Raw genomic sequence first — 14,055 nt, 5'->3', positions numbered from 1 at the left:
CGTTAAGGCCTATTAGTAATGTCACATCCTTTGCTAAAACACCAGAGAGCGCACACAGAAAAATGACTGTTAAAAAAGCTTCAGCTGGAATTTCCGTCTCAATAAAGATGAGAAAATTCGAGCACAAGACAGAAATCGGTAAGCTCTGCTGCTCGTGGTACTTATTGTTTATACAAGTTGAGCATAATTCTGGAAGCACAGCAGGATCTGGAGCTCACAAATACAAGCAGCGAGTGTGAGGCAGCCCATAATAGGCTGTTGGTGGAGGTCTGCCCCGGTGCTAAGGTAATATCTGGCCTTTTTTGTGCTGCTGGAGATTTAAGCTGCTGTAATGACAAAGAAAATGCCTGCTCGGCCATCCCATAACAGTGAGAATTGGAAAAAATAATCTCTTTGCTTGCTCAGAGAGAATGAAACTACTTCACATCTCAGACATGACTTCTTGCAGATTGTAATAACGACTTAAATGCCAGTTCTATAACATAAAATTGCAGATTTTCGGCGAGAGCTTCAGTAAACACCACAGAAGCACAGGATTGCTGAGCAGCTGTTGAAGTGTCACTTAATCTCCATGAGCTCTTAAATGCACCTATTTCAGTATTCCATAGGTAGTTTGTTTATTCATTTTGTTAGGCAAAACCTATTTGTGTTTAGGAGCAGAGATCACGGGAGGAGGTTTGCAGCGCCCCTTACTTACTCCAGCTCAGTTTTCCAAGCGCCACGGAGATGTTTGAAGGCGGGTTTCTTTTTATTATTTAAATGCTTTGTGCAAACCCAGGCAGGTGGGGAAGCCTCGCTCAGCCACTCGGGCCCTGGCCCCGCCCCTTGCCCCGCCCACCTCCGGGCAAGCTGAGGGCAGTGGCTTCGCTCGGCTACCGCGCATGCGCGGGGCTCCGGGCCGAGGCGGCCGGCACGGTCTGGCCTGGCGGTTCCTCCGCTGTGGGGCGGTGAGGGCTGGCCCCGGCCGGTCGGCCCCATGGCTGAAGTGTTCCTCGTCATGCTCTACGAGGACTTGCCGCTCTTCTGCATCACTGTGGTGTTCATCTGCTTTCTCGTTACCAGCGGCCTGGTGCTGGGCTGGTGAGTGCGGCGGGGGCAGCGTCTGGGAACCGCTCCGGCCCTGTGAGGCTGATGTTACTCGTGGAGGCTGTTTTGGAGTGATGGGCTCCGGTTGTGGAGGTCTGGCGGTGTACTGAGGGGGCACAGTGTGGGAGGAGGGTAATGTGAGCTGGCACCCCTTGAGATACGAGCTCTGGGGGTGTGGGGTGGGCCGGGGGTGGGACAGTGCTGGGGATGGGGATGTGGGGCTTGCAGTGGTTGGAGAATTGAGGTTGTGTTGAAGAAAGGAAGGTGAGGACGGCCAGCATTGACCATAGGGGCTGCTCTTGTAGGAGAAGGGGAGGATGGTAAGGCAGTATCTGGAGTTGTGTGTCCAGTTCTGGGCTCCCCAGTTTAAGAAGGACAAGGAATTACTGGGCAGAGTCCAGTGGAGGGACACAAAGATGCTGAGGGGTCTGGAGCATCTTTGTGATGAGGAGACACTGAGAGAGCTGGGGCTATTCAGCTGGAGAGGAGAAGCTAAGAGGGGATCTCAGCAATGTTTATAAATATCTCAAGGGTAGGTGTCAGAGGATGGACCGATGTGTCAGTGGTGCCCGACGCCAGGGTGAGGGGCGACGGCACAGACTGAAACACAGGAGGGTCCATCTGAACATGAGGAGAAACTTTGTTGCTGGGAGGTGCCAGAGCCTGGCCCAGGCTGCCCAGAGCGGGTGTGGAGTCTCCTTCTCTGAGACATTCAAACCCGCCTGGACCCACCTGTGTGATCTGCTCTGTGACCCTGCGTGAGCAGGGGGGTTGGACTGGGGGATCTCCAGAGGTCCCTTCAACCCCAACCACCCTGTGATTCTGTGATGAAAGCTGTGGAAAAAACAGAGTGGCTGGGAGAAGACCTGACTCTGAGTGAGGGGTTGGGGATCAGCGCGGGCTGCTCCAAAGGAAAAGTTTGGCACTGTTGGAGATGGATCTCTCAGATCCATCTGAGGTAGTTCAAATGAGCAGATATGGAGTAAAGTGCCTGGTGTTAGGCCAAGTAGCAGCTAAATCTGCCAAGCTTTAGGGCAGGATTCTTACTGAGGCCTGAGACTACCCAGGACCGCTGATAGGGCACCAGGCTGTTCCACTGCTGAACTTCAGAGAAGGGGGAATTTGAGGTGAACTGAACAGGGCGCTGGGACTGGAATGGGGGGAACCATTGAAAAGCTGACTTGCTAAAGTGTCTAGAGAGGTGATGAGTGGCAGACCCTCTCCTACTGGTGTTTGAGAGGATTCAGCAAAGATATTACTGTTGGCTTTTTCAGAAACAGATCCCTGAATGTCGGTTCATCGCACAGTTCTGTTTGTTTTCCTGTTAACTCAGGAGTGTCCGTAAATGTAAATACTGATACTTGCCAAGTGGAGAGCATTGATTAGCAATCAAAATATTTTATGTAGGAATTGTGGATGCACCACACTTCTGGAGAGAATAAAACGGAGTTATTGTATTTCTTCCCATTGGCTTAACATTAATATCTGTAGTGCTGCGCTTCAGTGTGTTCCTTCTTTTGTCTCTGTTTGAATTACAGATGTTTTAGCTGTAGCTGTTTGTTCTCTTGGCAGCTTATAAATACTCTGCCTGACTTTTCCTTTAGTGCGAAGTCTTTCCCTTGTTTACATCACTTTGTTAGCTGCCACTGGCTCAAACACATGCCATCTATTGCTTTTGGTGTGAATGAACGTATCTTTTGATCTTCCAGATATGCTTTGTGGAAAGCTTCTATTTCTTGTTTTGCATTGCCTCCCCTAGTGCTGGGTAGGTGGTAGTGAAGGCAAGACTGTTTTTTGTTTATCTGACTGCTGGATGAAGCTCCACCTCATGATTTACTTGGAGAGAAAGGTGGTAGAAATCCTTTTCATCATTCTCTCTGTCCCAGTGAACACTGGTGGTATTATATTGTCATCCGCTTCTCTCCAGTTGTCCTTTTTTGCTTTATCAGTTCTTTAAAGATACTATCTTTACAAAAAGTATACTGAATCATGATTCAAATAGATCTTCTGCATGTATATCCCAAACCAGGGATCCTTTATCAGTTTAATCTTGATTTACCTACTTATAATCAACACTTTGCAATCCTCTGCTGCAAAATGTCTGAAATAGCTGTGCCAGAAGATCCTTACATCTGCACACATGTCCATTGATGCTTTTTGGGCTACACGGTGTGCAGAGGACCATCCAGATGGATTTTTATTTCAGGAACAGAGATTCTAAGTGTATCTGCACTAGATATTATTGCAGTTTATGTACATAGATACAAACTGTCTTCACACCAGTTTGTTAAGGAACTGTTAGTCAAGTCAATGCAGTAGCCAGGGGCTCAGCACATGCAAGTAGGTGGCAGCTGCTCAGAGATATTTGCTGTAGCCGTGTGACCAAGAGCCTCCAAGCAATTTCAGCGTGGCTGCAGCTGCAGTTACAGTCTAAGTGCTGTTGAACTTGCTCGTGAAAACAACTTGATCCTTTATTTGCTACACAGAGTACTATAAATGCATATGGTGTCGTGGAAGTACATAATACTTGATATATTACTGTAATGACATTTTGTTTCCTCCATCATTTTTGGCGTCAATTGTCAGCTTGTTTTATGGATGTGTTCGTGGTGGTGTCAGTCAGCCTGAAAAACACCAACTGCTTAGGAATCTTAATGTTTGCGTTTGCAAAATCATGCACTGATTTGACGAGCGTCTATTTTTAAGGCCAGACCTGGATCCCTTTGGCTCCGCTCAGAGTTGCAGTAGGTTCCTGCACAGGCAGCTTTGTAGAGCCAGCCCGTTAGATGCTCTGGGGTTGAAGGGGAATTTAGATTAGCTCAGTATGGTCCTATGCATCGTCTTTTCAGCTTAACACTCATATTAGAAGGAGCTGCAGGCTCGGTACCGGTTTGAGGTCCAGATGGCTCTTTGAAGAAATTTAACTCATGAACAAAACCAGTGGAAACTGCTGCCTTTTCTAAACTAGTGTTTCGAATAAATTAATTTTCCCCTATACCAGCTAACGATCTGATAGAATGTTAGATGGCAAAATATATCTCTATTTCTATTGATCATTCATATAATGAATACTACATTAAAATTTACAGAGGTGCCATACCTTACTGTTGAACAGAAAGGCCTTTCTGCCTTCAGCTGCTGCTAAAGCTGTATTGGAGGCCTTTTTCTGTGGCTGCTTTTCATGGTGATTATCCTGTTGCTTTCGACCAGTGAACGCAATTTCCAAAGAACAGGATTTTTACTTCAGAATCAGCCAGATGGTATAAAACAGGAGGCATCTTTCTGTGTGTTTGGAGAGATTAGCTTCACTCAGTTTTGGATACCAAGTAAGTGAAAGAGCTGCTGCACCTGGTTTCTTTGTAAGATGTTTAACTGGTACAGTTCATTCCAGCCTCAGTGAAGTCAGCACGACTGGTTTTACTTCCATCAGAGAGAGATTCGACCCTCCATGTGTGCAAAATAAGTATGGCTGAGCACCCTATATTATATCATTGAAGAAATGCAAATGTTTCCATCAAAATCTAGCAAAGATGGAGTAATGACTATAGAGTATTTTCCACCGGTTCAGTCTCTTTCCTCTTTGGTGTATCTGTGACACTCAGGCAAGGCAAGATGTTAAACAGTGAAGGCAAATATTTGTTAGACTCCCAGGAACAGGTTGTTCCTATTGAGAATGGTTTTGAGAGTTTTTTTTGCTGAGATAGTTTCCTCAAATTGAAAATCACTTTTGACTGATGTTTTTTCCCCGTTAGTCTCACAAAGGGCTCCCCTGCACCGTCAATCAATAGGAGGGAGCCCAATGTCAGTAAAAGCTCCGCTTTTCTTCTTCGTTTGACACGCAGGAGTTAGAAAAGATTTTAAAACCAGGGAAAAGTAGCAGTTAAGCCACACAATTGCCTGTTTGGCTCAGAGCTGTATTGTACACGAAATTACTCTAGCAATTTTCAAACTGATTACATTGAAGTTGGTCATGCCCTTTTCAGCTCGGGTTATTGATGTGAGCCCTATCTTACCGTAACCGCCGCTATTTCAGTGTAGTAAATGGAAAAAATTGATGCAGGGAAGAGCCGACGCTTTGTGCCATTCCAAGTTCTCCAGCACCCAATATGCTGATGGCTGCATAAACCCAAGTTCAAAGCCATTAAACAGGCCATTGCTTCAACAGTACAGGTGGCAGCGACAAAAGCACAAATTCAGGAAAGTACAGCCTGAGCTAATTAATAACTGTTTTCTAAAATGCATTAACGAAAGGCTCCCACAGCCTCTGCCTGTTGCTTTACTAATGAGATGGGGTGGATTAATACAGTTAAGAAAATCTCTTCAGTCTTCAAAGTAGTCTTCTGATTGCATATCTGGGGCAGTTTCTCTAATCAGCTTTTGGTTATTGAAAGTTATTGCTATCACCTTAAAAAGTGAATTATTTCTAGGCAAGTGTAAAAGGAAGAAGATTCTGATCTTCTGTAGTGGTTCTTTTAAAAGCCCCAGGCAACATGAAAATCTTGGGGCTTTTAATTGATGTCAGAAATCATCCTGAAATATTCTTTCTCACGTTCTTGGATTTTAATTTTGATCGATAGGGTGTTTAAACTTTTAAACCTATGATTTGTTACACTTCTAGAGTCAGAATCTCACTTGAGCTAGATTGCTAATTTCATCTTTGCAAGGCTCTTAGAGGCTCAGCCTTGATTAGAGTCTTATTTTGCACTTGGTTTCTAGCTAAAAGGAGAAGCTTTATGGCCCCTGATTTAATATCAGCATATTATTGTAACTGAGGTTCATGTGGAAAATAGGGACCTTGGTCTCCCATAAAAACATCTTGCTGGCTGTAGTTACAGCTGGGAATATCTTAGGGCTGAATGATTTATGCATAGGGTCTTCCTTTTGAGCACCCAACCCATTAAGGCTGTTCCATCTTTGCAAGCAGCAAAGTTGTTTTGTTTGGTGGGTTTGCTTGGTTTTTTGGGTTGGTTTTGTTTTGTTGGTCCTGTGACTGGATGTGCAGAATGTCAATTAGGAGAAATCTCTGGTGAACCATTTACCACTAGAGGGCATTGACCATTTAATTCTCTTTCTGGAAGTGAGTTTCTTCTGTGTCCCTGTGAAGACTCCTACGTTCTGCCATGGAAAGCTGAAGTCAGATTGGCGGGCTGTACTACGTATGCATCCTAGCAGTATTCTGCAATGCCAAGCTGTTTGTTGTGCTGCTTGCTATTCTCTTTAGAGCAGAACAAACAATTCAAATGTGTCAACACTAACTCTTAACCCCCTTGTTCTTCTTGTTTTATGTCTCATAGCTTCGGCTTGGTCGTTCCTGTTATTCTGAGAAACTCAGAAGAAACAGAATCCAGCACGAGAGTATTGAAGAAGCGGATGAGACAAGTGAAGAATCCTTTTGGGTTAGAAATCACTCATCCTGCCACAGCTTCAGTAACAAGTCAGTGGATTTCAGATGTGCTTGATTTTTGTCAGTTTGGTTTCCTGAACGTAGCACTTTGCTGTTTTCTTGCTCTCACCCTATTATCAAAATTCCTCAGCAACATGCTTCCGCCCATCACTACAACAGAAATAATAATTTTTACACAGCTCATAAATGTGGTGCTTTTAAAAGTGAAATATTTGGATATTTAAGTGCAGATTAACTCTTATTAAAGAAGCACCTCCTGCTATAACAGATTTTTAAGTAACAAAAACATTTGCAGATTACCAGCTGCTGTGGGCGTTTGAATTGTAGAATTCTATGGAATTCATTATAGAATATAGGCCACTCACGTAAATCTGAGTCCAGATCTCCAGCAGTGTTTGGAAGTGCACTACTTAAAAACAAAAATCCATATCTTTCTATTTGAGCTTCACTGCAAAACTGCATTTAAATATCTGTTCACATCAGAGTTCAAGTAGTTCATAATAGCCTTGAAATCACCCACGTAGGAAGTGAAATCCATGCCCTTCTGCATCATTGGGGAGTAGTAAGCAAAGCTGAGCATCTTCCACGCACGCAGATGTGGAGCCTTCCTGTGGATGAAAAAAAGGGCTGCAGCAGTTTTATTCTCACCAGGAGAGAAAAACAAACCAAACACATAACAACTTAGTGTTGAGGTGACTTGGATTTTTTTTCCGAAGGTTTGAGCACTTGAATTTATGGGGACTTTTCAAGAGTTCTGCTCCTGTTTGTGCAGTAAGTGTTTAAAAGTTAATGGCTTGAGTACTTTTAACAAAAGTATTTACTTGGGTATCTTTACAAAAGCAGTAGAGCACATAAATGCTCTGTGTCTTCCCTCTGCGTGACCAAGAGTGCCTTATTCTTTGAGACCAGAGTGGGTGTTGCAGGCCAGTGATACATTGGATACCATTATCTAAAGAGGGAATGGACTTTGGGCAAGGGGTTGTGCTCTTGAGTCTGCCACCAAGTGTGTAAAATGTTACCAGAAGTTAAAATTTACCTTTCATATGATGCACATGCTACTCTTGTTAGCTTAATTAGCTATTTTACCTCCTTGCACCTACTTCCTAATGTCCATGGACTTTCATAAGCACTAAACCTAGTCTAAACTCTTAGAGAATTAGATTATAATGACAAAAACCTGCGACACTGAAATTGTTTTCTGCGTGTTGCCCTTTAAGTACCTAAACTTAGCAGTTCCAGAGTTCATTACTCCAGCGAGTTAATGAAATCCTTATCTTCTTTCTACAAGAGGGTGTAACACTGACACCTGATTGTCTGGAAGACTGTATTCTTACATGCTACTGGGGCTGCAGTGTTCAAAAACTCCACGAAGCGTTGCAGAAACATGTCTACTGCTTCAGAATAAAGACTCCTCAGGCATTAGAGGATGCTCTGTACAGCGAATACCTCTATCGACAGCAGTACTTGTATCCTTTTTTTCAATTGTTGTGACAAAAGATGCTAATTTGTTGGCACGGGGAATGTTGAGACTTGTGAACACTCGGCAGTTCTTGGCACAATGTATTTATGAACAAATATGATGAAAAACATTCTTTACACGAACGTCACATTTGTCTACAGTTGCAGCGACACTGATTGTTTTCCTTGACACATATAAAGCATTAAAAAAAATGAAAAGGAAGAAAAATATTGTCAGTTACCAGAAGATGCTCAAGTTGTCGATTTTGGACCAGTGCCTAGATCTCGCTATCCCTTGGTAGCACTGTTGACGTTAGCTGATGAAGAAGACAGAGAAATATATGATATTGTAAGTAATATAAGAATATATTTTAGGGCCACTGTATTTAAGATCCAAATGTTTCAGGAGACAGGCTTGAAATAAACAGCTTCCTTTCCCTGTCCCCCAAATTGGTCCCTAAATTTATCACTGATGACTCCAGGAGAGCAAGAATAATTGTTATATAAAAACTATGTATGCCATTCAAAAGATGCTGACGGTTTTCCCAGAGCTTGTATCTGCAGACATCTTTGTGGTAAGCCCTGTGGCCAGACAAACTCGGGTTTTCACAGGTTAGTAAGCTATTACTCTGATTTTTCTAGTCACATAAACCTGTGGTGGAGCTCTTGGGCTGATAGAATCTTTTGGATTGCTATTGGCAAAGCAGGAGGATTTTTTTTGTTAGTGTCTGGCACAGATATTTGAGCTGATTACTGACTCGACTGTTAGCAACATAGAAATTACCTTCCTGTGCCAGCCTGAGGCTGTGTAATGCGGTACATTATGTCTCACAGTAGCCAGCTCCAGGCCATTCACAAGAAGGTGTGAAGGTCCTGCAGGAGACTGAGATGAGATGTTAAGCTCCACAAGGTGGTCTCCTCCTCATCTCTTACACATAAAACAGCTTCAGCCTTCTCACATGCAGTTCAATATCCCTGATATACTCTGACTCATTCTTTTTGGAACGATTTGGGACGCACTTTTATCTCCCATCTTTTCATTTCATTGATAATCTGTTAGCACTAACTGCCTGAACGATAATACAAATGAGCTCAGAAGCAAATTGCCTAAATCCACTGAACGCTTTTCCGTATGTTCATTTGGGAATTGTGCCTAAGAAATCTGTTCCCTTCCCAAGTGACGCTTGTCCTCAGCTTCTTGTCATTTCACCTTAGGACTGTGTTTCTCCCTCCTGTCCCCACTCGAGATTTCCACCCCCCAGCTATTTCCCAGATTAGTACATGTAGGTATGTTTAGAGCTCAGATTAGTTTAATATAAAGAGCCTATAAATGTCAAATTTGAATGTGCTTGACATTAACGTGGATGTGAATTCGTAACACCTCTCCTTTGTTATTAAACTTAGAAGAAGTATAGTGGGGGAGGTATTTTTCCCCTGGTTTGGGAGAAAAGCAATGCAACTAGAATCTGTTAGTAATCTGGCCAAAAGAGTAAATCCGCGTGAACTCCTTGCCAGACAAATGTCAGAATTGCATCTGTTATTGTTGAAACAAACTTGTAAAATATAAATATAGTATGGAAAGGGATCTTTGCCACCCCGGCCACTATGATATTACTGCAAGGGACAGTATGGATTCTTAGAGCAGTGCATTGAGCTCCGTCTTGAGTTATTTTGTGTGTCTGTGTGTGTGCATCTATCACTACAGAAGGTGTTCCAGTATCTCTTTTTGAGGGGGTCTGTTTTCATCCTAAGTATATTTGCAGCCGGATGATACCTGTTTGGTTTTGTGTCATAATTTAGCTCCAGAAAACTAGCATAAGAGTTACAGAAATGATTTGAAGACTGGCAGGGATAAAGTGGAAGAAGACTCCAATCTTAGGCATGTGTATAAAAGAGAAGATCGAGAGTAACTTGATTATGATGTCCAAGTATTTACAATAAGAGGAAATATCTGGTGCTCAAGGAGAAGGGATTCTATACTCAAACAGCATCACATTTCTATTATATCTTAGCAGAATATATTTTTGCATATATTTCCGTACTACAGGGCAGTGTCATGGAGGAGGCAATAGCTTGAAGATTGAGATGCTTGTGTTGGGAACTGGTCCCACTCCCAGTTAAAAAGCTGCCTGCATGTCTGAACAAACTGAATTGAGAACATGCCATTGTCATTGAGAAAGCACTTACGGTGGGATGACACAATACAAGTACACTGAGAACTGTTAACTTTTAAGCTTTTATTATCAAAACACAAAATCTGTCATTTTAATAGAGATTTAATGGCTTTCAGCTTCCAAACCAAAGCTAATAATAGTGTGAGGTTTGTGTGGTTTCTATTTTGGTTTGGTTGGTCTTTTTACGCATTGCAATATAGAGAAAAAAGACCTTAATGCCAAAGAACAGTAAATTCAGTTAGTATAAATACAAATGTATAGGTGCATATGTATTTAAACTCTGCATGTAATTAGCTAGATTGTGGATTTTGAAGTGCAGGTCTGATTTGCCTTTTAATTTTTTTTTTTTTTTTAAACAAACCAGCTCTCTTCTATATTTCATTTCTCTTTTGTCAGCTTCTGGGAAGTACAATGATATTGAATTTCACTTAGTTTTTTCCCTGCTTTTTAGAGGCTATTCTATCATTTGGGCAGGGTGAGGGCTATCAGGCACAGCGTGCAAGCTTAGAGTGCTTTTATTTTCAGAAAAGCGACTCTACAGTCAGCCCACAGGGTCCTTCCATAATCCTTTCCAGTGCAATCTGTCTTTTGCCTACTCGGTTTACAAGCTGATCAGTGACACTTCTCCATGATTTTTGGAGTCTACAACCTGCTGTCTGCGTGTTTGAGAGGGAAGTGGGAGAAAGCAGAGAAGACTTTGCCTTTTATGTGTTCCCCTGTAATTCTGCACTCAGATTTCAGCTTGAGCGTCATTCCATGTGTCGAGGGCAGCTCGGGCTCTGGCTGCAGGTGTTGTATGGGATTTTAGTGCACAGAACTCCACTGAAACGGAGCAGAACCAGAGCAGGTCTCCATCTCCCTAGCCAGAAAACCCAACTCTCCTTAAATAGGGAGCATGATGACCATAACGTGGAATATTCTCATTGATCAGCCTGGTGTCGGTCGAGGTCCGTCCCCTTCATGGCCTCGCACCTGCAGATAGCACACAAAGACCTTGGCTCCCAGACAGCAGCCAAGATAACAGCGACTGTTCCATTCTCTTTGTTCCAACTCAAAACCACTGGGAAGTTACTTGAAGAAAAACATTAATTCTGTCCCCCAGGGTGTTATCTTCTTGTTCTCAAGCTAAATCCAAACAACAACTGTGCTAGCTGCGAAAAATAAAGGCTTCTAACTGCATGTGAAAATGATGAACTTGCTTTCAGTTCAACCAGCACAGGCGCCTTTTTGGGTTGGGGTGAGAGCAGAGTGGAGAGCCAGGGCAGAAACCTGCAGCACCACCAAGTGTTGTCTTGTGCCATGTCCTGTTTTTACCTGTCCTAGCGTATATTTTTGATCTGTGCTTGAAGTCAACGTTGTCGACGTCTTGATTGTCTAAAGAAATAAGAAGGTCAGAGGTTGTAACAAAGCACACAATTCCAAGCAAACTGTTATAGAGGAATGATAAAACGAAAAGTTACTAAACATAGGTTGTTTTGTTTTATAGATTTCAATGGTGGCTGTAATTCACATTCCTGATGAGAGCTACAGATTTTCCTGCAGAATATTATATCAGTATCTACTTCTAGCTCAAGGTCAATACCACGATCTGAAGGTAAGCCACATACTGAGTCTTGTTTCATTTGGGCAACAGTGTTAAGTTTATGTAGGCTTTCAGGAGCCTGAATTAGTTTAAGACTTTTATTGTCATGCAAAGAACTGGATAATAGCAAAAATTATTTTATTAGTTCAGTAGTTCCAGCCAAAGTTACTGTACAGAAATAATTTATATGAAAATCCTGAAGATTTCCTGGAGAAATTACTTGATTCTAGTGTAGAGACCTAGGTCCTGACCATTTATTAAAGTAGTAAGACATTAACTAGCTGTCGAATGCTTCTTTTCTACAGAACCGTTGTTACCTCCTTGCTAGTCCCTCGAACCAGCGCTTTATCCTGTACTGCCCTTCAATAAGCTAGAAGTTGGGCCAAATTAATTCAATTGACTCTATTAGCATTCATTCAGAAATAGATTTATCCAAATAAATGTTTGTCCTGGCCATTTTTTGCTGACATAGTTGATGCAGGTAAACTTCCCTGCTGATCCCCTTAAGCTTTCTTTTCATATATGGTCACCATTGTGAAAACACTGCTTAAACTGAACAGAACTAACTGTGCAGCTGCTCTTTATGGCTGTCTTGGGCTGCATGGTAGTTTACTGGGGTTTTTTTTAAGAGATCACACCCATAAAATAAGGCAAAAAGACGAAGGGGATTGTAAGATGAGCAAGAGCAGAATGGTGTGAGTGAAGTAGATTTGGGGGCTTGGTGGGGCACATTTTTGGTAGGAATGGGTGGAACCAACCGTCCAGGCAGAGAATGATACACCAGGAACAGAAATCTGAGCTGTTCAAAGCCTGGGCAGTTCTGTTCGCGTGTGTATGTTGTTTTGATGACTTACCCTCGATATTTTCCCGGTGTTCTATGTAATTTTATGCTTCTAAAATGCATTTAACCCAAGGGTAGGCAACTGTGGGGTCTCTTGCAAAGAGTCAGGCTGGCACGATTTGACCCAGTGCAAACCAGTGAACCTGACCCAGCGGAACTCACGTTGCATACATGTGTTCAGGTACCGGGTTAGAGCTTCTTGACTTCTAAATGTTTGCGTATATGTGTATTTTAGCAGCTCTTCATGTCTGCAAATAATACTGCACCTTCTTCAAGCGGTACACCCCCTGGCGAGAGAAGCACTGACAGAAGCTTGCTAGAAAAGGCCGGACTGGCTGAAGATGAACCAGAATTGCATGAAGAAACCAGTAAAGACTGTGTTGTTTGCCAGAACGGTGCAGTGAACTGGGTGCTCCTGCCCTGCAGACACACGTGCTTGTGTGACGGCTGTGTTAAGTATTTTCAGCAGTGCCCAATGTGTAGGCAGTTTGTTCAAGAATCTTTTCCGCTTTGCAGTAAAAAGGAGCAAGATGAAGATGAATCAACCCATATCTTGCAAGATGTTCCTCCTGGAAGAGTTTTTTAATGAGGGAGGAAAAGCAGGACTGGGTTGTATGCGCCAAGATTAAATGTAGAAAACAAGCATTAACTTGTATGGGTTTGCTTTTTATTGTTAGGTAATTTTCAGCTTCCTTATTTGTCTTCGCTCCATATGCTCGCAGGAACACTAAATTTATCCCTGCAATGTGGACACGAGAAGTGCGTAGGATATCTTTGAAGGATGTGATTTTTATTTATAACTTCTTAGTTTTTCACAGAGTACTATTGGAGGCTATTTTGATTACTAAATTTAGTATATCTGCTAAAAAAGAATAAAACTTGCAAGTGACTTTGCACACAGCTCATTCTATATTTATTGTATTTAAAGTACTAGAGCAATATATAACTTGGTGTAATTTAGCAACGTGGCACTTTACAGAATGTATCACATGAAGCAAAGTAAATATTCTTCATTGTTAAACCTGTGTATATTTCTTGTGTAGATGAAGGCTGGACTGTGACAGGAGCTGCGAGTTGAAGGCATTTGGGACAGTTTCTGGCTCGTTTGAGAGATTTGTGTGTGTGTGAGGGGCCTCAGCCAGAGCCCGTTGAATGAGTGCAAAGATTTTTGTTGATTATTGTTGGCTTGAACTAAACGTTGCTGACACTTTCAAGCCTGAGCCTCTGCTGCGGCATCTCGACACACAGACTTTCAGGCTTGTTAGCGATGGCTGTAAGAACTTGTTATCCAAGCAAATGTTCATTAATTACTCCATAGAGCAGATACTTGGGCAGTTTTGTGGTGCTATTCTTCAATGAATAGCCTGCTTTGGGGAATTTCCAACTCTTTTTACTTGCATGGTCAGCTTGGATGCAAAGTTGACCGTCTACCTTTTATCAGTAGTCCCAGGGAGTTTACTTACTCAAAGAGAGAAGCTAACGAATAGCATACAATAATTAGTTTTCCCTT

General features: G+C 42.5%; 1 protein-coding gene across 2 annotated transcripts; it reads left to right on the top strand.

Annotated features, from left to right (window-relative positions):
- The first annotated feature begins 891 nt into the window (after positions 1 to 891).
- CGRRF1 (cell growth regulator with ring finger domain 1) lies at positions 892 to 13,551 on the top strand. 2 transcript variants are annotated; one of them, XM_080346018.1, is made up of 6 exons: positions 892 to 1,080; positions 6,381 to 6,520; positions 7,779 to 7,956; positions 8,150 to 8,297; positions 11,609 to 11,716; positions 12,784 to 13,551. In XM_080346018.1, the coding sequence occupies exons 1-6, from the start codon at positions 977 to 979 to the stop codon at positions 13,129 to 13,131; spliced, it is 1,026 nt and encodes a 341-aa protein (XP_080202144.1). In that variant the 5' UTR covers positions 892 to 976; the 3' UTR covers positions 13,132 to 13,551. The 2 variants fall into 2 exon arrangements, with proteins under 2 accessions (XP_080202144.1, XP_080202143.1); XM_080346017.1 differs by having other exon boundaries at positions 12,781 to 13,551.
- The last annotated feature ends 504 nt before the right edge of the window (positions 13,552 to 14,055 follow it).

Source organism: Nesoenas mayeri (assembly GCF_963082525.1).
Source record: "Nesoenas mayeri genome assembly, chromosome: 5".
NCBI lineage: Eukaryota > Metazoa > Chordata > Aves > Columbiformes > Columbidae > Nesoenas > Nesoenas mayeri.
The sequence above is the reverse complement of the archived record's forward strand: the minus strand, read 5'-3'. Positions and strand labels throughout refer to the sequence as shown.

Excerpts from the sequence above, each read along its gene's own strand:
- CGRRF1 (XM_080346017.1), top strand. The coding sequence starts at position 977 with ATGGCTGAAGTGTTCCTCGTCATGCTCTACGAGGACTTGCCGCTCTTC. Across the intron at positions 1,081-6,380 it reads AGCGGCCTGGTGCTGGGCTG|CTTCGGCTTGGTCGTTCCTG; the intron begins GTGAGTGCGGCG and ends TATGTCTCATAG. Across the intron at positions 6,521-7,778 it reads TGCCACAGCTTCAGTAACAA|AGGGTGTAACACTGACACCT; the intron begins GTCAGTGGATTT and ends TCTTTCTACAAG.